Genomic DNA, 20,439 nt, shown 5'->3' with positions numbered 1-20,439 from the left:
AAGAAGAACGACCAGGGATGTTTTTGATGGAATGGCTGAAATGTGATCATGAAAATGTATAGGTATTACAAGGGTAAATTTGGAAAAGCAGGAAAAGTTGAATTCAAAAGTACAATTGAAATTTTATGCGTTTCAATCAAATTCGTCCTTGTACACGTGTACAAGACAACAAGCCATGTAGGAAGACAACTCAGCACCACTAACGGACCATTTGGACGGAATGACCAATTTGATTGACATTTGTTAAATTCAGGGACTAAGCGTGCATTTCGACTAATTGGGGGACGTTTTTGACCGATTCGTGCAAATCCATGCACGAATTTGGATATACACTCTCAATTTTTTATGGTAAATATTAGATGATTTTTCTCCTTTAGAGTCTAAGGTCATGATCTCAAACTCTTGTCAAGACTCCCAAACTAACACCCAACTCGGTGCCCACTCCTTGTTCGTATTTCACACCTTCACCCGCGGCGAACAACAACTTACTCCAAGCACGTACTTATACGTTGTGGTGTGGGCACACTCTCGTCTCTACTTGTCTGCATTCCAAACGTTACAAATTGGCCATTTCTCTTTTACGCTCTCTACAAGGTTTCTCTCTTCACAACTTCTATTCAAACAATCCCAACGCTATTGTTGTTCAGTGTTATTACTGTGTTGCTTTTTATTTTTTGAAATGGGCACGTATACATATATTTGAATCACTGGTTGAACTTCTGCTTGCAAACTGTTTGATGAAATGACCGAAACAAATTTGACAGCATTTGAATCAATTCAGATGCATTACCATTGAGCCTTTTAAGTTTTAACTCTAGTTTTGCATGTAATTTTGTTGCTTAGAAAATTATAGATGATTACATAAAACAAGTTAGAGAATGAAGCATATTACGTGTTTGATTAAATTTCTCTGCTCAATTTAAATGAAAACTACACGAAGAAAAACTGCCATTATATTGTAATTTTTTCTATTGATTTGTTTTAGTTTGGCTTGGGCCATCACTACTGTTATTATATCATAATTTGACTTCCTGTTTATGTTGCATTCACTAGGTTTTACTCGGATGATACATACACTAAAAGTGTTGGACTTGGGGGTGTGACAAAATAGATATAGCTGTAAATGCTTGGTGTGTCACCGTCGTGTAAAACTGCAAATATAAATGGAACTTTGCTCAGCCTCCTTGATAAATGCAAATCAATGCTTGAACTGAAGAAACTTCATGCTATTGGGATTTCTTATGGTTTATCTCATGAATACTCATTTATATTCAAAATTCTTTCTTTTTCCGCTCTATCCAATTCAGGCGACATTGATTATTCCTACAGGGTTTTCTCCCAGATTTCCAGTCCAACAATTTTTAGCTGGAATATAATCATAAGAGGCTATTCAAATAGCAAAAATCCAATCCATTCCCTGTCTATTTTTCTAAAGATGTTGCGGCATGGGGTTGCACCAGACTACTTAACATACCCATTTCTCGTGAAGGCCTCAGCACGCCTTTCAAAACAGAAAAGTGGTGTGTCGGTGCATGCCCAAATTATAAAAACTGGGCATGAGTCTGATCGATTTATCCAGAATTCTTTGATTCACATGTATGCTTCTTGTGGGAATATCATGTGGGCTCATAAAGTATTTGAGAGTATGCAGGGGAAAAATTTGGTTTCATGGAATTCCATGTTGGACGGCTATGCTAAGTGTGGAGAAATGGCCATGGCTCAAAAAGTTTTTGAGTCTATGCAAGAGAGGGATGTTCGGTCATGGAGCTCTTTCATTGATGGTTATGTGAAGGCTGGGGAGTACAGGGAAGCTATGGCTGTCTTTGAAAAGATGCGGGCTGTTGGTCCCAAAGCCAATGAAGTGACTATGGTCAGTGTCTTGTCTGCCTGTGCACACCTTGGTGCTCTACAAAAGGGAAGGATGATGCACCAGTACATTATTGACAATCTTTTACCAATGACAATGGTCTTACAAACTTCTCTGGTGGACATGTATGCTAAATGCGGGGCAATAGAGGAGGCTTTGTTTGTTTTTCGCGGCATCTCTAAGAGTCAAACCGATGTGTTCATTTGGAACGCAATGATTGGTGGTCTTGCTACACATGGGTTAGTGGAAGAATCTCTTAAATTGTTTAAGGAAATGCAAATGGCCGGTATCCGGTCTGATGAGATCACATACCTCTGTCTGTTGGCTGCTTGTGCCCATGGAGGACTAGTTAAAGAAGCATGGAACTTCTTTGAGAGCCTTGTAAAACGTGGCATGACACCTACAAGTGAGCACTATGCTTGCATGGTAGATGTGCTGGCGCGTGCAGGTCAATTAACCACCGCATACCAATTTATATGTCAAATACCCATAGAACCAACGGCTTCCATGTTAGGTGCTATTTTTAGCGGGTGCATCAACCATAGAAATTTTGATCTTGCAGAAACAGTCGGCAGGAAGCTTATTGAGCTAGATCCAAACAATGATGGAAGATATATTGGCCTGTCAAATGTTTATGCAGTTGTCAAACGCTGGGATGATTCAAAAAGCATGAGAGAAGCCATGGAGAGAAGAGGGGTGAAAAAATCACCCGGGTTTAGTTTTGTTGAAATATCTGAGATCCATCATAGATTTATTGCTCACGATAAAACACACCCTGATTCAGATGAAACTTATTCTATGCTACATTTTGTTGTCTGTCAAATGAAACATGGTTGTCCCCAAGACAATCAGGAGGATAATTTGTTGAATGATACATCAATTGAAGATGATTTGATTCTCTTTGAGTAGATTGCATTAATGTCTGTAGCAGTTAACATTTGTTGTGGAAGAGTTATTGCACAGAACCTGGATTTTAATGTAAGTTATCAAAATACTTTTGTGTTTTGCGTTCAAGTAAATGTCTTCATATTTTAATGCAGTTTAGAAATCCATGCAACACGTCGGTTACAGGCTGACAATTGACGGAGTGTAACTACCATTACACATTGTAAAAACAAATTTGTGCACTCTAATTAGTAATAACTAATAACTAGATAAAAGCCTTGAAAAACCCGATGGTTCTGAAATTGTTGGCAGTTTGTTGACCATGTTTATTACATGTTTTTGTGGACACAAAATTGAGTCAATAATTTATATATGTAAGATTTACATAAAAGAAAATCAGCCTCTTTCCTACCAGAAACTGATGGTAATCAATGGAAATAGTGGTTCTTATTATTTCAGATTATTTCTAATATGGTAGAAAATATATTAGTTGAAACTGATAGTGATAGGCATCCATTGCATTGATTCTCGGCCTTTCATACCAGTATACTGATAGGAGAATAACTATGACTTGCGGACATTGTTAGTCGCCTATATCCTAACATCACAAATCTGATGTTGATGTCTTTAGTTCTGTTGGAGATGTTTGTGTGATTTGATAGAATCTACTTAAGGATTGCAGCCAAAATAATCATAAAAAAATCGTAAGGTATTGATGAGGGCTGTCCGTTATGCTTTTGAACGAAAATATTCAAAATACTTAATAGTCTAATACTGTTATACCATTCTACATGCTTTTGTGAAACAACTTTTGTATAGCACAGTTTTTTAAGATACATGAAAAGTAAACGAAGCATTTATCTTAGGGTCATGCTAACTTGGGGCACAAGTTAATGATCTAAAAATGGAATTAAAACATAAGTTTTGACTTAACAAAATAAAATTTTAAACTTTTTAAAATAATGAATACACAATTTCCAAGATTATGTTTCTATATTTGGCTTCTTAACTTGTGTTTGTGCCTTAAGGTCTCAAGTTAGCATTTCCCTTTATTTTATTATTACTTTTCTATATCTTAGAGAATAATTTTGACTATCCCTTGCATTACAGAGTATAGTACAATAGTATTCATTCATATTGTGATTGGTGGATTTGTCATTGACATTCTACATCTTGATTTGCTTGTGTATCCTTCATGACACGTTGCTCTCCCTCCATACTCTTTCCCCATAAAAGAATATACATGCCAACAATAACCAATGCAGATCCTGCAATACTGCTTATAGTAGATAGGGATACATTAGGTGCAATGGAATAAAGAAAAGGTATGGGAATCTTAGAAGACTAAAAAACAAAATGGAAAAAGAAATCAACCTTCCTAAGTATATTTCCTCCTTTAGTATAGAGAAATCAAGGACAGCCACATATATCTGTAAAAGAGGGGTAAATGCTGCAGTAAAAACTGGACCCCTTTGTTTGACGCACCATGACATTGCCACATAGCACATGCCTGACCCCACCATTCCCTGGGATCAAATAAATCAAAAATTTGAATTCTAAAGTTTCTATATTACGACATGAGCTTAACAGATAGTTTTGAAAAGGATTTGGATTGCTGCCGTCACAATTCACTCACTCAACACATGGGTGGCCGTTGAATCAAGATCAGTCGATGCACAAAGCAAACAAATTTGATGTTTTTTAAAAACACTAAAATACCGAACTTGAATTATGACTGGCCAATTTTGATCCAACGACCTCAATATGCTGACTAAGCAATTGCGTGAAATTTTTTACTGTAGCAAATTTGGATCCTTTCGAAAATATTCTACAAGATGTATCTATGTCTCGAAAAGAGCATTCTTACAGCATATATTAAACACATTATTTCTAGCTTTCCTTTGATGATCCATGAGGCGTTGTTTCTCTTGATGACCAAAGTTAATATTGTTGATTGAATAGCAGCAAAAAGTGACAAAATAGCAGTGCCAGAGTATTGACATGGATACTTTTTGCTAATCTTTTCTTGTATAACAAACCATGAAGACCACAAGAGGCTACCTGCAGTCAGAAGTATTGAACCTATAATCCATTTCTCTAACTTTGCAGCTGGTGGTACACTTGTATATGTATTTGCTACATGTTGAGACTGTGGGTTGTTAAAGGAAATTCCTTTATAAAGGGCTAATAACAAAACTCCACCAATGCACACAATAGTTCCCAAGATTTTGGCTTTGCCACTCTTGCTTTTCATGTTCACCTTCTCTATCCTAGAAAATTTTCAAACCAAAAGGTAAATAAATAAAAGTTATTGTAGTTATATTCCACAATCAAGTAATTACGGACATGTATATATCTTTTTGTTTAACTAACTTACCCAAATGGAAGTGACATGATGAACGTAAATACAGGCACCATGTTGAGGAATGCACAAGAGAATGTGGCAGATGTATACTCAAGTCCAAGAAGAAACAAATATTGGGGGAGTGTTACACTGAAAAAGTTTAGTCAATAACTACAGTTATGACAGTTAAAAAAATATTAGTACAGAACTAGAATTTTATTCTATGGTCCCAAGAATTCATACCCGATAAGAGCTGAGAGAAAAAGGAGACATATTATGTGAGCCTCCGGTTTGTGTTTCCTGTAAAAAGTGCAATACTGTTTTATATTGTCCTAGTATTATGTATAGTTCTAGGATAAATTAACCTCAAGCTTATTACTTGACCGTGGAATAAACAAACACTTGTGTAAGTTATTTTTATAATTTATGACAAAATAAAGTTAAATTGTTTTCGTTTAAGTTGGAAGTTGTTTTCATAAACTATTCTTAAAACAGACGAGTCATAATCATTTTTCGGTGTTAATGCCATACATAAATGATCTGTTTGAATTAAGGCTTATTTGAGTTTATCTACTGTATAAGCACTTGTTATACCGGTGGGAGAGCTTATGGAAACAACTTATAATATATCCCTAAGCTCTCTAAAATAGCTTATGAATTGTATAAAAATTGTTTGACTTTATTTAATATTTTATTATTGAAATAGCTTATACATAAGCAAACACTTAATTAATTAGCAATGTCTAAATAAATAAGGGCAAAGTTATTAAAAAAATATAACAAGGCCAAACAAATTATGAATAAGTTGTACCAAACGCTTAATTGTGGATTTGTACCTTTCATAGAACCATGCAATAGGTGCCATGAAGATAAATGAAATAGCCTGTCGATATGTTACAATGGACATGTAGTCCATTCCTTCATTGAGAACCATTTTAAGAAGTAAATTGACAAAAGCAAGAGCTAAGTTCACTAGAATCAAGATAGTAACTGGTTTGCACAATTCATGACAGTTCATTGACATCATGAATCTTTCCTTTTTCAATTTTGTAATTTGTTGTTAAGTTTTGAAAGGAATGGTGTGAAGTTTGTGGTCTTCTTCAATATATAGAGGAAGTAACCTCATATGAGAGTGGAACAAACATGATGATATATTCCTTCATCACATGAGCACTTCCATTTAGCACGTCAGTGTTCATCATTTACTTCCATTTGGTCTAACTAATCTCGTACAAAATCAGCTTATAAGGTAATAATTGTCTACATTTATAAACTCACTTTTAAGTCTTATCTTGTCTATGTGAGTCTCTTAACACCCCTCACACATCTCAAACTTGACATTTGGAGTGTGACACGAGTTGTCTGATAGCGGGAGTAGTATAATGTATCTTGATCCAGACTCTGTTATCATCTTAAAATTTAAGTTGGGTCTAAATAAACTCTTTCAAAATCGAGTTGTAAACTGAGAATCGTCTCCACTTATAATGTCATTTTAAGACCTTGTCTCGTTAAATGTGCGACTATTAACGGTTGCAACAATTGACATTAGCCTAATGATTTGGCGACATTCTACAGTTCTTTTGCGATATTTTTTTTCATTCCTTTCCTGTCCCATTCACTTACTTGAATTAAGATCAGTGAAATAAAGTGATGATAAAATCACGTTTTACATGTTGTCTTGCTAGATTGATTTCAGAATAATCGTTTTTTTTAAATGGAATTGGTTTCTTTTGTGAATGAATATAATCTAAATTAATAAAAAAATATGATACAATTCTGAACCATTAGCTTCTTATTCTTCTGATAAAATTTCTAAGTGGCTGTGACTTGTAAGCATCATTAGAAAGTAGAGACACATATGACATTGTCTCCAATTCCTTTTGATATTTGGGAATCTTTTTTACATTATTTATTAGTTTTATATTACTGGCAAGAACAAGATATCAAATCTTGGCAAAAGAAAGAAGCTAGTAGAAAGTTGAAAGGTGCTCTTTGAACGGAATGCAATAACTGGCATGGAAAATATGGTTAAATTAAATGTACTAGTTTGATCATATATGGTCAAATATAAAGCGGGTGTACTTTGAGTTTGATATTCTGGGAATCCGATTTGTGCTTGGATTTTCACAAGATTTAAAAAATAAAAATGGGCATTCCTTCCATTATAGTTACAGACCTCTTACTAACCCATTTGGATTAGTTTAGTGGTATTGACTTTGAACCTGGAAATGTGTTCTTCTTTAAGGTTTTAGATTTGATTCTCTTCGGTGCCAGTTTGAAGAGGATAATTTAGCATCTTAAAAAAATTATAGACCTCTTACTTCCGTAAATCAAAAGGTGTAAATGGCAGATGAGTAAACATTATTTAACCTAATTATAATTCAAGTAATCGATCAATTTTATTTTAAATCAAGGATAAGTAGTAGTCTTTTTTTAAAGAATATTGAATAACAAACTTATGAACCCTGTTTTTGAGAGCGGTGAGTTTGGATATACCAACTTTACATTAAACGTTTACACAAATATTTTTTAATTGAGTTTGATTAAAGTAGTACCATGGTAAAATATTTTCTGACAAAAAGAACCATTTTGTAACAAAATAAATAAATTAGAACTTACTTAAAAAGCACAAGCCATCTAAAGTTAGAAAAGAATTTGACAAAATTACATTCGTCGTCATTTAACTTAATTTTATATAACGATTGTCTTTTATCCTTTTTCACATCATTTTTGTGTTTTTGATCCTTTTGCATATGAATTTTGAAACATTAAATCTAAAATTCATATGAAAACATGCATGGAGAACTAAAGATTTGAACAATACTACTCAATTTAGAATGAAATATAAACAAATAAGGTAGTTGAAATGTTAATGTATGTGGTTACAAATTTAGTCAAATTACATCAACTTTTTAACTACCTTATTTGTTTATATTTCTTTATGGAGGCAATGGTTTATATTTGAAATAAAATCATATAGAGATGTCAATGGCAATGGAGGTATCCATGGATACAACTAATATGATATTCATCCCCGTCCTGTTGGATAAATACGATACTCATTCCCGTATCTGTGCATGTATCGCCATACGGACAATCTACGAGTATTAAGGTACCTATAGATATTCGTGGATATCCATGGCTTTTTGAAAAAATATATTTTTTTTAATTATCTAAAAACTCTAACTGATAAGCATCCATTTTAATTTCATAACTCATACATAATTTATTCAAATTTTAAAAATCTTGCAAATTTCATGATCCATAGAAACTTCATGGTCCCTATATACACATTCTTGAAATTCATGCAAATTTACAATCAATCAACGTCTAAAAAAGAGAGAAAATAAGACGAATTTTCAATTAATTACAAACTAGGGTTATTATTTTTATATATATAATATATATATATATATATATATATATATATAGATATAGACACATATATTAGTATTTTATCTAATTTATTAACCGGTATAGATATCCACGGTCGCATGTACCATCAAATCTATATCCGTAAAATAACAAGTAGTTAAATATCTGTTTATTATACACGTGGATGTCCATTAAGCTACTCGTCCCACAAACACCAACATGCAATGAGTTTTTTTTGCCTTCCCTAAAACCATATATTGAAATCTTGAAAACTAGTCGAGATTCGCCGCGCTGTATGGCCGTGACTCTGCCGCGTGTCGCGTCTCGGCTGCGCTTGGCACAATGATTTTTTTTTTTGGTCCATGGTGAAAGTATGTAAAGTATTTAAAGCATAATAATGTATATATTGATCGGTAGTAATGAAAAATTATAAAATAATTAAATTTTAATATAAACAAATATGTATTAAATTTTAGTATTGACGATATTAAAAAAACTAATAAATAAAAATAATCCATGAAAAATCATAACTAATGTATTATATAATATTGTTATCGTAAAATATATTTCATAAATAAACATATGCTAACATATTCCCGTAAAAAAATATAGTGAGATATATTTTTGTTAATATATAGTCCATACACTCATATATATTTTATCAATATATATAGTTCTCATTAGATTTCAGAAATAAGAATATACTAATATATTCCCGTAAAACAAACATATAATCATATATATTTTTATTAATATATAGTCCATGCACCCACATATACTTTATTAATATATTAATAAAACTTAGGCAGTCGCGGTGTTTAAATAGAGATATTAAAAAAAATACTAATTAAAACCGATCACTCGTTGTAGTTATTAAAATGGGTGCCGTGTTACAATTGTACACTCCAATGATTTTTTTAGTGATACATTTAAAAAAAAAAACAACGGAAAAAATTGAAGTATGATTAATCATAGTATATTATAATATTGTTCTTGTTTTAGTATTGACGATATTAAAAAGCTAATAAATGAAAATACATTTCATAAATAAATATATACTAACATATTTCCGTAAAAAAACATATAGTGAGATATATTTTTGTTAATATATAGTTCATATACTCATTTGTATTTTATCAATATATAGTTCCCATTAAATTTCAGAAATAAGAATATATTAATATATTCCCATAAAACAAACATATACTCATATATATTTTTATTAATATATCACATATATTTATAAAAAGAAACTTCTTTTAATCAATTGTTAGATAAAGTTAAGCTCCAATCATATTGGTGGCTGAAAGCGAACCGACCTAGTTTTGGTTTCTCCTACCATTCATGGTGATTGAACCCTTTACCTTGCTTAGGAATATTTATGTAATAGGGTAGCATTCTATTTTGTTCATGTTTTGGCCTTTTGGCACTCTTGTAATTGACTCTTTTAGCAGGGGTTTTGGCACTCCTTGTGCTGAAATCTCCAGGCTTTCGGTATTTTAATCCATTTTAGTTTCTTTAAAAAAAAAATTAGAGATATTAAAAAAATACCAATTAAAACTGATCACTCGTTGTAGTTACTAAAATAAGTCTCGTGTTACAATTGTACACTCCAACGGGTTTTTTAGTGATACATTTAAAAAAAAAAACAGAAAAAATTGAAGTATGATTAATCATAGTATATTATAATATTGTTCTTGTTTTAGTATTGACGATATGAAAAAAGCTAATAAATAAAAATAATCATAGATTTTATTTACTATTTACTAATATGTTTGTCTGTGAAAAATATTAATATGCGTCCCGTGAAAAAACATAATTAACGTATTATATAATAGTGTTATCGTAAAATACAAAACCATATTTTGCTATAACAACAACACTTGTTAGTTTCCTCTAAAAAAAAACTTGTTAGTAAAACCGAATTTAAAATTAGTAGAGACAATGGAGTTGAAAATGAAGAAAGAAAATGAAAAATGAAGAAAGTTGATAAGCAAAAGATAAGATAGGAGAGTGAGATTGAGAGAGAAAAGCTTATTATTAAAAAATAAAGGTGAGAGAAAAGTTTATTATTACCCCTAAAAAAAAAAAGTTTATTATTAAATAAATAAAGATGAGAGAGAAAAGATTATTATTATTAAATAAAGAAATGTGAGAAAGTTGGTTTTAGTAAAGCGAGTTTTGATTCCCTCAAAAAAAAGTAAAGTGAGTTTTGATAGTGGATTTGACAAAAATAACCCTAAAGTTGTAAAGGAAAAAGTTTGGAAGAAAATTAGATATGAATAATTAAGTAATTTTGGTAGTATCTTGTTTTCATATATTGTAAGTTTCTCTAAAAAAAAGAAAGTGATTCATATGTAAATTGATTAAATAGATGAAAATGATGTGAAAAAGATAAATGGAAAGATCTTTATCTAAAAATAAGTTAAGAGATGATGAGTGTAATTTCTCGATAAACATTAAAACCGATTGAACCGGTCTAAACTGGAGAAACATAGTGCTGGCTCCGGTTTTGGAAAACCGTCCGGTCCAAAAAAAAAGAAAATGTTTTTTTTTTCATCTGAGAAGTGAGAAACCTTCTTTCAGAAAGATCAAAACAGATTTCTCGGTAGGCCTTCTCTTTTCCTCTTTCTCTCGTGCATTCTCCGCCGCCGGCACCTCCACTCCGGCCAGCCACTCCCTTCCCGTCCCGTTCCTTTCTTGCCGTCAAAAACAGGTTCGCACATTCCCTATGCTCCGAGATTTGTATTTTTTGTTAGAATTGTTATTTTAGCACTGTCACTGTTTTCGCTGCTGTGATTCACTTCTTTTCATTTTTCATTTACATCTTCGTCGTTAAAACATTTCCTTATTATTATTATTATTGTTGTGGTTTGGTTTGAATTTCCCCCCTTTTTTCAAAGATGCAGGGTTTAACAAATACATTGCATCCCTTTTTACATCGATTCAATTATATATATTATTTTAACTGCGTTTCTTATCATTTTTCCTTCACTTTCATATTTTTATGTGATATGCAATGCCCACCCTCGTTGTATCCACTGATTAGTAGTTACCATAGTTTGTGGCATCTGTTTTATACTTTTGTCAACTGCCAACTGTTTGATCAAAGTCGTCAATGAACAATTTATCTATATCAATTATTTTCTATTGAAAAAACCAGTTCATTATATATTTAACTGTTTTGGTTTCAAGTTCTTGGGGTGTTCCAAGTGTTATTAAATGTATCTTTTGATATATGTTACAGTATTTTGATACAGGCGAACATGTATACAATAATGAACAAGAAAAAACATGAATGTGGCAAATATGCCATTTTTTCTGCATATTAGAGATATAAATTCCCTTGAACTAATCATGTTAAGAAAACCAGTGAGAAGCCAAAAATGAAAGTCAATCTCATGACAATTTAGGGTCAATGAAGCATCTTTATCATTATTATCATTATTAGCATATGGCTCCAACCCTAAAACTTATCTCGTGCTTCTCAATAATGTTGATAAGATTGTTCTGAGAAAGTAGACCCCTTAAAAAGAATAAAGAAGTGGTTCTATGTTTCTCTTCTAGATCAGGACATACTGGTAGAAACGAGGTGTGAGGATGATGTATGCAAATCTTGAGTTTAGAGGAAGCCTTGGATTACTAATATATGATCTTACAGTGGAAGAATATGCTTTCAATTTGCTATGTGGTGATATAATATTCTGCGCACGTTACAGTTTGTCCTTTTTGGTATCATTATTTTATATGTAGAATTTGAAAGAGAAGCCCTACATAGTCCATAATCTTAGGTGGTTTTGCATCATATTACTAGTCAAGGAATGTTGAAAGCGGAGAATGTATAATTGATCTTTTGAAATTTGCATTTGCCCTGTTGTTTAAACATTAAATGAACTTGTAATTTGTGGATACATTGCAATGCTTTGCGTCATATTTGACTCACAGAAAGTTGATAATTTTTTAAGATTGTTGTTCGTTTCTTGGTTATATTGCAAAACAGATATGGTTATCCCACCTCCAGTCAGGCCTCCCAGGCTTACACAATATCTCAAACCTTATGTTCTGAAGATGCATTTCACAAATAAGTATGTGAGTGCGCAAGTGATCCACACTCCAACTGCTACTGTAGCCTCTTCTGCAAGCTCACAGGAGAAAGCTTTAAGATCAAGCTTGGAAACTACTCGGGATGTTGCTGCAGCTGCAAAGATTGGGAAGCTACTAGCGGAACGCCTTTCGCTCAAGGACATTCCTGCTGTTTCTGTTCACTTGAAGAGAGAACAGAGGTATCATGGAAAGGTAAAAGCGGTTATTGATTCTCTCAGGGAAGCTGGTGTTAGGTTGCTTTGAATCATGATGTCTGCGTGTTTTGTTGTACATGAGAGATCATCCTTGTTGAACCCTGTCTTCTGCGAATGAGTGATCAAAGGTTTTGTATTATTTTTGTAGGAAATAAGAACGGTAATTAAACTGAGCTGCTCATGTTTAATTTTTTATCATCAGACCATCAAGTTGCTCATCAAACATATTTCACTAAGATTCAATTTAATAACGTTAAGTCGATATTAGATGATTGTTGTTTTGGTTTCGTGGCATCCCTCTACCTCTGAGGTTAAAACGCTGTTTTATGGCAAGCGTCAGAGTGGTTTGCAGAGTTGCAAATTGGTAAGGTAAAAATGGAGTTTGACTGCCACCAACTAGTGTATTGTGTTTGGAGATAATGTTTATTTGAATGAATTTGGATCTATCATCCATAAGTGTGGATCTAATCCTACTGTTCAACAATAAATTTGGGTTAATTTTAAGTCAAGTATTTTTGTTTAGTTAGAGTATCACTTTTCCCCTAGTTATCATGTTTTTTTAATTATATTGTACCTCGCATTGTGGAGATAATTATTAAAGAAATTAGTGATGTGTTTCTTTATAAAAAAAATCATTGGCAATACTCAACAACATTAGGTTTTTTTTTAGAACAGAATTAGTTTTTTTTTTTTTTTTTAGGGAGGAGAACATAATTAGTTGTTATTGATTGCATTGCTCCCCCCGAATCTTTTGCTTAATAGTTAATACAAACAAATTGCTTAAAGATAATTAACATTTAGAACGCATCATAAAGATTAAAAATTGTGTGATCACCAAAAAAAAAGATTACAAATTGTGTTGAAAATTAGACACTACGAAGAATTTATATCTGAAACATTTTTTAAGAAAATAGTGTTTTAAAAATTACCACTCTTTAAAAGTGATAAGCTAAATGTATATCATTTTATTAAGTTTAAATATTTAAATAAATTTTTGTATCAAAGCAGTTAATATAATGTTTTTCCTGTAGCAAAGAATTTCTCACTATGAAGTATCCGCCATTAGACATAAATGGGGGAAAAATGTGAATGGATATCCATATGATTCATAGTTTTAAAGAACGGTAAATTTGATTGAACTTAGCAACTTAACCATTAAACGAGAATATGACTTGATTCGTTAATTTGAGTGTCCAAAAGTCATAGCTCAACGGACAAAAAATATCAAAAATTTTATATGGATGCTGTGATCTGGTTCGAACAGCAGTTATTCCAGTTACGTGTTTGTATCTGCGAATTTTCAAAGTGAATTCGTCTATTTAGGAACAAAACATAACTTGCACCCTCCTCCCTCCCTCTCTGGGCTTGTTATACGAGATAGTAACACCGCAAGAGAACGACGTTGAAAGTGTTTATCAATGAAATTCATTCCAAGGTCTCGTATCTCTTTCATGGCATTCAAAATCAACATATTCAAACTCCGTTATTCTTCTTCTTCTCACACACTCGCAGATACACTTGTCTCCATCTTCACTACCAAAGGACCCACCGCACCTGAACTCACCAACTTCGCACCTGAACTCACCCCTCATCTCGTCGAGTCCGTTCTCACACGCCTCCGCAGTTGGCGCGTCGCTCAAACCTTCTTCCATTGGGCTTCCAATCAACGCCATTATCACCACACTTCCTTCACCTTCAACGCCATTGCTTCTATCTTCTCACGTTCCCATCAAACTCAACCTCTCATTCACCTCGCCAAACATCTCCCTAACTCCTCATGTTCATTCACACCTGGCGCTTTTTCCTTTTTCCTTAGATGCCTCGGTAATCTTCGCCTTGTTCATCAAGCAAACCAACTGTTTGATGAAATGTCTCGGAAGGGACTTTTTGTTCCTGATCGTTATAGTCACAATACTTTGTTGGAAGTTATTTCAAAATGCGGGTTGGTTGATTTGATGGAGATGAGGTTGAATGAGATGAAGGGTTTTGGTTGGGAGTTTGATAAGTACACACTTACGCCGGTTATTGTTACTTATTGCAATGCTCAGAGATTTGATCAGGCTCTGAGTGTTTATAAAGAAATGGAAGAGAAAGGTTGGGTTGACGAACGTGTTTGTTCTATGATGGCATTATGTTTTTCTAAATTGGGTGAGGTTGATAAGGCTTTTGAGTTGGTGGAGAGGATGGGTGAATGTGGAATGAGACTTAGTGAGAAGACATTTTGTGTTTTGATTCATGGATTTGTCAAGGAATCGCGGGTTGATAAGGCACTTCAGCTGTTTGATAAAATGCGTCGGGAGGATAGTTTCACTCCTGATGTTTCTTTGTATGATGTTCTCATTGGAGGACTCTGCAAGAATAAGGATACTGACAGGGCTATTAGCTTGTTTTCCGAGATGAAGGAATTTGGGGTTAGGCCGGACATTGGAATCTTAACTAAATTGATATCATGTTTTTCTGATAGTAAAAGTATGGTTTCCAGGTTACTAGAAGAAATTCCTGAAGGGGAAGAGGATGAACAAACTCTTGTTTTGATTTACAATGCCCTTTTGACTTGTTATGTGAATGATGGGTTGATGGATGAAGCTTATCGCCTTATTCGAATGATGATTCAAAGCAAATCTAGTACTGATAGTGACGAAAATCGGATGGATGTTTTCTTCAAGACTGTCAAGAGAATGGTTTTCCCAAATATCACTTCTTTTAGTATTGTGATTGATGGCTTTCTAAAAAATGATCAGTTGGACCTCGCCTTGAGCCTCTTTAATGATATGCGCCGATTTGTTGATAAACCAACTATTTTGATTTACAACAATCTGATTGATAGTCTCTGCAAATCCAATAGATTGGAGAAGAGCTATGAGCTTTTGAGAGAGATGAAAGAATTGGGAATTGAACCAACTCATTTCACTTACAACTCCATTTATGGATGTCTGTGTAAAAGAAAGGATGTCTCGGCAGCATGTGTTATGTTAAAGGAGATGGGTTCATGTGGGCATGGACCATGGATAAAACATACCACCCTTCTTGTGAAAGAGCTATGTGATCACGGAAGGGTGATAGAAGCATGTGAGTTTCTCGATAACATGACTCAGCAAGGCTTCCTTCCTGATATAGTTTCTTATTCCGCAGCAATAGGTGGCTTGGTTAACATTCAAGAAGTGGATCATGCAATGAAAATATTCAAGGACTTGTGGTCTCATGGCCACTGTCCGGATGTGGTTTGTTTTAACGTGTTGATAAGAGGGCTATGCAAAGTCAACAGATTCACTGAGGCTGAAGATTTGTTTCATGAGCTTGTTAAGAGGGGTCTTTCTCCCTCAGTTGTTACCTACAATCTGTTTATTGATTGTTGGTGCAAAAATGGTAATGTCGATAAGGCTATGGCGCATCTTTTCAGAATGACCAAAGAAGACAAGGTGCCTAGTGTCGTTACATACACAACTTTGGTGGATGGGTTTTGCAAAGAAGAAAGGCCTGATGATGCTATCTTGCTCTTTAAGGAGATGGAGAAAAATGGTTGCCCTCCGAATCAAATCACTTTCATGGCACTTATTTATGGTCTTTGCAAATGTTGTCGGCCAACCGAAGCCTTGTGTTATTTACGCGAGATGCAGCAGAAAGAAATGAAACCCGACTCCTTCATTTATGTTGCATTGCTAAGTGCATATTTGTCTGATCTGAATTTGACATCTGCATTTGAGATTTTCAGAGAAATGGTTGATTTAGGATTTTTTCCAAAACCCCTTGATAAAAATTACCCTACTGTAGTAGATGCAATACTCAAGTTCTGTAAGGATGACAGAACATCCTCAGGCATCCAGGTTCTAATTGAAGAGGGAAAGCTTCCAATGCATTGTGAACTTTTGGAAGTAAAAGATTAATCAAAGGGAGTCAACAATTTTTTTGACATTGCTAGAGTAAGTTAATATTACAGATCAAATTGATGGGTTTGGCACTGGAAGAAATGTAGAGAAACAAATCCTTATTTCATTTTGTTTTATTACTTGTTCGTTGAATATTATTAAGTTGGATATATTTTATACACTCCATTCATTCTTTATGATGGGATAAAAAAATGTGGACCAAAATCTAAAAATTTCAACCCGTTAATTCAACTCCTTACATATGCTTAGTCACTAATGATACCTTACTATCTTCGTTCATGAAATTAAAGTAGCTCAGAAGAAGCATGGAGTCGATGGTTCTTCCGTTAGAGCTTATACTACTGTTCAAGAATTCAGATTTTCCCAGTCAACAAGCGTATGATGCTGGGTTGAGAAGAAGTTTGAAGGTTCTTGAAACAGGACTCCTCTTGCATCAACACCTTCCATTAAATAAGGCAGACCCTTCCGCACAGAAACTCCGGCGCATACTCTCTGGATCCCTTGAGAAACCTATGGATATTGCAAATAGCAGTGAATCAATGCAACCCCTCCGGAGTGTTGTTATCTCTCTTTCTTGCAGATCATTTGACGGGTCAGTTCCTGAGACATGTCATTGGGCTAACGGGTTTCCAATGAACCTTTGTATCCACCAAACACTTTTAGAAGCTTGTTTTGATACTCATGTTGAAACATGTGTGATTGAAGATTGAGGTGTTAGAGCTCGTTAAGAAGACCTGGCTTATGCTAGGAATCAATGAAACATTGCATAATATTTGTTTTACATGGGTCTTATTTCATAGATATGTCGTCACTCGTGAAGTTGAAAATGATCTGCTTTTTGCATCCTGTAATCTACTGAAGGAAGTTGAGAAAGATACCGAGGCCATGAAAGATCCTATTTACTCAAAAGCTTTGAGCTCCACGTTGAGTCTAATGTTGGGTTGGGCAGAGAAAAGGCCCTTGCCTACCATGATACTTTCCATGACGGTAATATTGAATCAATGGAGAGCGTTGTCTCTCTTGCTGCACTATCAGCAAAGATACTGGCAGAAGATATATCTCATGAGTATAATCGGAAGAACAAAGCCGATGTAGCTTACGCCAGAGTTGAAAATTATATTAGATCATCACTGCGGTCTGTTTTTGTTCAAGCAAGTTCTATCACTCAAGCTTCCTTTCAGATAGTAAAGTTGTATGATTATTTTTTACAATTGACATTTATATATGGTATACTTTTAATACCACTGACTGAAATAGCAATAAATTAGTTGTTTTGCTCTATTATGGTGCTAATTACCTATTTTTGGTGCCATTCATATGGCTTAACTCTTTTTAATCTCTTTTAAGGCAGAAATTGGAGAAAATGGACCCTAGCAAGCAGCTATCTAGAAAACAGAATAAAGCTTTTCTCATTCTCTGTGTCCTTGCACGAGACATTACTGAACAGGCTTTTAAAGAGATAGCCGTATTTAGTCACAAACTGAAGAGATGGCATCCTCTTGCAGCTGGCGTTGCGGTTGCTACCCTTCATGTGTGTATTGAAATGAGTTGAACAAATATGTTAAAGGTGTCAACAAGCTTACACCTGATGCTATAGAAGTGCTGATGGCTGCCGACATGTGGGAGAAAGAACTGGTGCAGATAGCAGTGGGAGATTCTGTTGACAGCGAAGACAAATGAAAATCCACTAGAATGGAGATCCAACCTTATGAGGCTGAAGCTACAATTGCTAATTTTGGCAAGTCGTGGATAAATATCAGAGCTGATAGACTGGCGGAATTGGTTGACAGAATTTTGCAACAAGAGGTATTTCAAATCTTTCTGCTCATAACCTAATCAAATTACGTTCCTTTTCAAACTAAACAAATCATTTCTTTTTTTTCTTTTCCTTGTTCCCTTTTCGATGATTTACGACATTGTCAAATACTGCAATTACTTGATATTGCTGCACAAGAACGTGGTTGTTGGCAATTTAAAAAGTTGCTTTAAGTTTTTAACATTTTCATTGTTTCCTACAGACATGGAATCCACAGACAAATGAAGAAGGCTTTGCTCCTTTGGCAGTTCTGTTTTATGGATGACACTGACACGTTGGATGCTTTTTGCCCGTATCCATGCATGTAGTTTTACTTCCTTGATATCTGGTCTTGACAAATCTATCCAACAATACATTTTGAAAGCAAAATCTGGCTGCGGTATATATTCACTGCATTAGCATTTTTTATTTACCAGACTAGTTATTCATTCCACGCGTGACCAGGTTTTTCGCTTCTTATGGTCTGTGCAGGGAACCATAATACATTCATCCCGACTATGCCTCCATTGACTAGGCATTCAACAAAAGGAAAGTTTTGTGGTGTATTTCAGAAAACAGAAAAGCCAGAAATGACCAGAGGAGGAAAGCCCTTGTTAGAACCACATACGGAGATTGCTCATTCAATGCACCCCATCTGTGTGTTGTCATCAATACCATGCAGGGTATTGGCATGGACTTCGAGGTTTTGAAAAGGAGGATAGTTGCCAATCTTAACAGTTCTAATTCCACTAACGAGGATGATATAGCAAATGAGGCGAGCTTCAAGTTCTCCACAGCGGCTGCAGTGGAAGGTATCCGTCAACTCCGTGAGTGTATAGCGTACAAAGTTGTTTTCCAAGATATGTCACATTCTCTCGATGGCCTATATGTTGGAGAAGCTTCATTCGCCAGGATTGAGTCTTTCCTTCATGAGGTTGAGCAATACTTAAAGAGATCATATCATCAACAAAGCACAATAAAGTTAGAACACGGGTAATTATCCTACCTGATATAAATGAAATGTATCTTTGATGGTAACAAAGTCAAGTTACAAAATGTACCCTACAGGCCACAACAAACAACACTGCAAAATTATGCAGCTATCACTCGAAACAAAAAGGCACCAAAGTCCCAGACCATCACAGTTATGCAGGAACCAAAATATTATGCAGCTACCACTACCAATGAAACCTACATATAATATGAGAAGCAGAACATGATTGAATAAGAGAAGCACCAGACCAACACAAAATAATAGGTTAAAAGATACAGCAGTTTGAATGGGTCTCACACACGTGCCTACAGGTTCAATTGTTTAAATCCGATACCCCAACCGAACATGATCGGATTTGTAATTTTTGGACTGGATTAAGAAAGTTGTCCAGCCCAAATAGTACGGATTGGTTTGGATTGCGGGTTGGTTCGGTTTTGTCCAAACAACTAAACACCTTTTAGTTTAGCCAAATATGTGGGTTATGAGAATAGTTAAAATTGAGTTTGACTCCAAGTGCACTTGACTTGGTTAGAGAAATGAGTTTCCTCCTTATCACCCATTTGCTCCTCTGGTTAATTATATCCGTATCATTTGGGTTTGGACTGAGTTTATTATTCTTTAATCACACCCTTGGAGAAGACAATGCTTATAACAGTGCCGCCTCCAACGACTCATTGACGATTTTAAATAGGGAAATAGAATGACCCTTTAGAATAAATGTCTTAGACAACTAGCGATTATTTTATCAGGCAGAAAATTTAAGAGCATAACAAATCCAAGGAAACTACTAAAGAATGTATGAATATATACTAATCTGTTAAACTCGTACTAGAAAGTTCAAAATAAAAAGCATTTTTTATTTTATTCAGTTTAGTAAGTCAAACTTCTTATATTTTAGACAAAATCATTTTATTTGGCTGCTAAAGGATATCAACAATACTCCACAAAAAAGGTGATACCATAATACTTGTGACATTCGCAAATTTGAATTAAC

General features: G+C 34.3%; 4 protein-coding genes across 9 annotated transcripts; 3 read left to right on the top strand and 1 right to left on the bottom strand.

Moving 5' to 3' along the window:
* Window positions 1–368: 368 nt before the first annotated feature.
* On the top strand, window positions 369–5,555 carry LOC11424652 (pentatricopeptide repeat-containing protein At5g08305). Of its 3 annotated transcripts, XR_005643907.1 has the most exons (4): window positions 369–594; window positions 1,054–2,845; window positions 4,718–5,045; window positions 5,164–5,555. XR_005643907.1 is itself a non-coding variant. In XM_003592663.4 (2 exons), exon 2 carries the CDS (start codon window positions 1,124–1,126, stop codon window positions 2,774–2,776), a length of 1,653 nt encoding a protein of 550 aa, XP_003592711.1. In that variant the 5' UTR covers window positions 369–594; window positions 1,054–1,123; the 3' UTR covers window positions 2,777–2,906. The 3 variants fall into 3 exon arrangements, 1 of the variants encoding a protein (XP_003592711.1); XR_003007794.2 differs by lacking the exon at window positions 4,718–5,045; XM_003592663.4 differs by lacking the exons at window positions 4,718–5,045; window positions 5,164–5,555 and having other exon boundaries at window positions 1,054–2,906.
* LOC11445523 (WAT1-related protein At3g30340) lies at window positions 3,496–6,174 on the bottom strand. Its single transcript, XM_003592662.4, has 6 exons — window positions 5,933–6,174; window positions 5,340–5,396; window positions 5,130–5,246; window positions 4,620–5,022; window positions 4,127–4,278; window positions 3,496–4,028 (listed from the first exon to the last, which is right to left on the bottom strand). Exons 1-6 carry the CDS (start codon window positions 6,121–6,123, stop codon window positions 3,908–3,910), a joined length of 1,041 nt encoding a protein of 346 aa, XP_003592710.2. The 5' UTR covers window positions 6,124–6,174; the 3' UTR covers window positions 3,496–3,907.
* A 4,850-nt stretch (window positions 6,175–11,024) lies between these two features.
* LOC11445003 (50S ribosomal protein L18) lies at window positions 11,025–13,267 on the top strand. The gene is made up of 2 exons (XM_003592661.4): window positions 11,025–11,187; window positions 12,472–13,267. Exon 2 carries the CDS (start codon window positions 12,474–12,476, stop codon window positions 12,816–12,818), a length of 345 nt encoding a protein of 114 aa, XP_003592709.1. The 5' UTR covers window positions 11,025–11,187; window positions 12,472–12,473; the 3' UTR covers window positions 12,819–13,267.
* A 532-nt stretch (window positions 13,268–13,799) lies between these two features.
* LOC11440721 (putative pentatricopeptide repeat-containing protein At5g08310, mitochondrial) lies at window positions 13,800–20,309 on the top strand. 4 transcript variants are annotated; one of them, XM_039830062.1, is made up of 4 exons: window positions 13,800–16,689; window positions 16,947–18,462; window positions 18,675–18,851; window positions 18,944–20,309. In XM_039830062.1, the coding sequence occupies exon 1, from the start codon at window positions 14,188–14,190 to the stop codon at window positions 16,651–16,653; it is 2,466 nt and encodes an 821-aa protein (XP_039685996.1). In that variant the 5' UTR covers window positions 13,800–14,187; the 3' UTR covers window positions 16,654–16,689; window positions 16,947–18,462; window positions 18,675–18,851; window positions 18,944–20,309. The 4 variants fall into 4 exon arrangements, with proteins under 4 accessions (XP_039685996.1, XP_024628297.1, XP_024628293.1 ...); XM_024772529.2 differs by having other exon boundaries at window positions 13,800–17,848; window positions 18,008–18,462; XM_024772525.2 differs by having other exon boundaries at window positions 13,800–17,883; window positions 18,004–18,462.
* Window positions 20,310–20,439: the final 130 nt, after the last annotated feature.

Source organism: Medicago truncatula, chromosome 1 (genome assembly GCF_003473485.1).
Source record: "Medicago truncatula cultivar Jemalong A17 chromosome 1, MtrunA17r5.0-ANR, whole genome shotgun sequence".
Taxonomy (NCBI): Eukaryota; Viridiplantae; Streptophyta; class Magnoliopsida; order Fabales; family Fabaceae; genus Medicago; species Medicago truncatula.
The sequence above is the reverse complement of the archived record's forward strand: the minus strand, read 5'-3'. Positions and strand labels throughout refer to the sequence as shown.

What these genes read in the sequence shown, in the direction of transcription:
- LOC11424652 (XM_003592663.4), top strand. Translation starts at nt 1,124, where the DNA reads ATGCTTGGTGTGTCACCGTCGTGTAAAACTGCAAATATAAATGGAACT.
- LOC11445523 (XM_003592662.4), bottom strand. Translation starts at nt 6,123, where the DNA reads ATGATGTCAATGAACTGTCATGAATTGTGCAAACCAGTTACTATCTTG. An exon ending in TAATGTGTTTAATATATGCT is followed by an intron (nt 4,279 to 4,619) that starts GTAAGAATGCTC and finishes ATTTGATCCCAG; the next exon opens with GGAATGGTGGGGTCAGGCAT. An exon ending in GAGGAAATATACTTAGGAAG is followed by an intron (nt 4,029 to 4,126) that starts GTTGATTTCTTT and finishes TACTATAAGCAG; the next exon opens with TATTGCAGGATCTGCATTGG.
- LOC11445003 (XM_003592661.4), top strand. Translation starts at nt 12,474, where the DNA reads ATGGTTATCCCACCTCCAGTCAGGCCTCCCAGGCTTACACAATATCTC.
- LOC11440721 (XM_039830062.1), top strand. Translation starts at nt 14,188, where the DNA reads ATGAAATTCATTCCAAGGTCTCGTATCTCTTTCATGGCATTCAAAATC.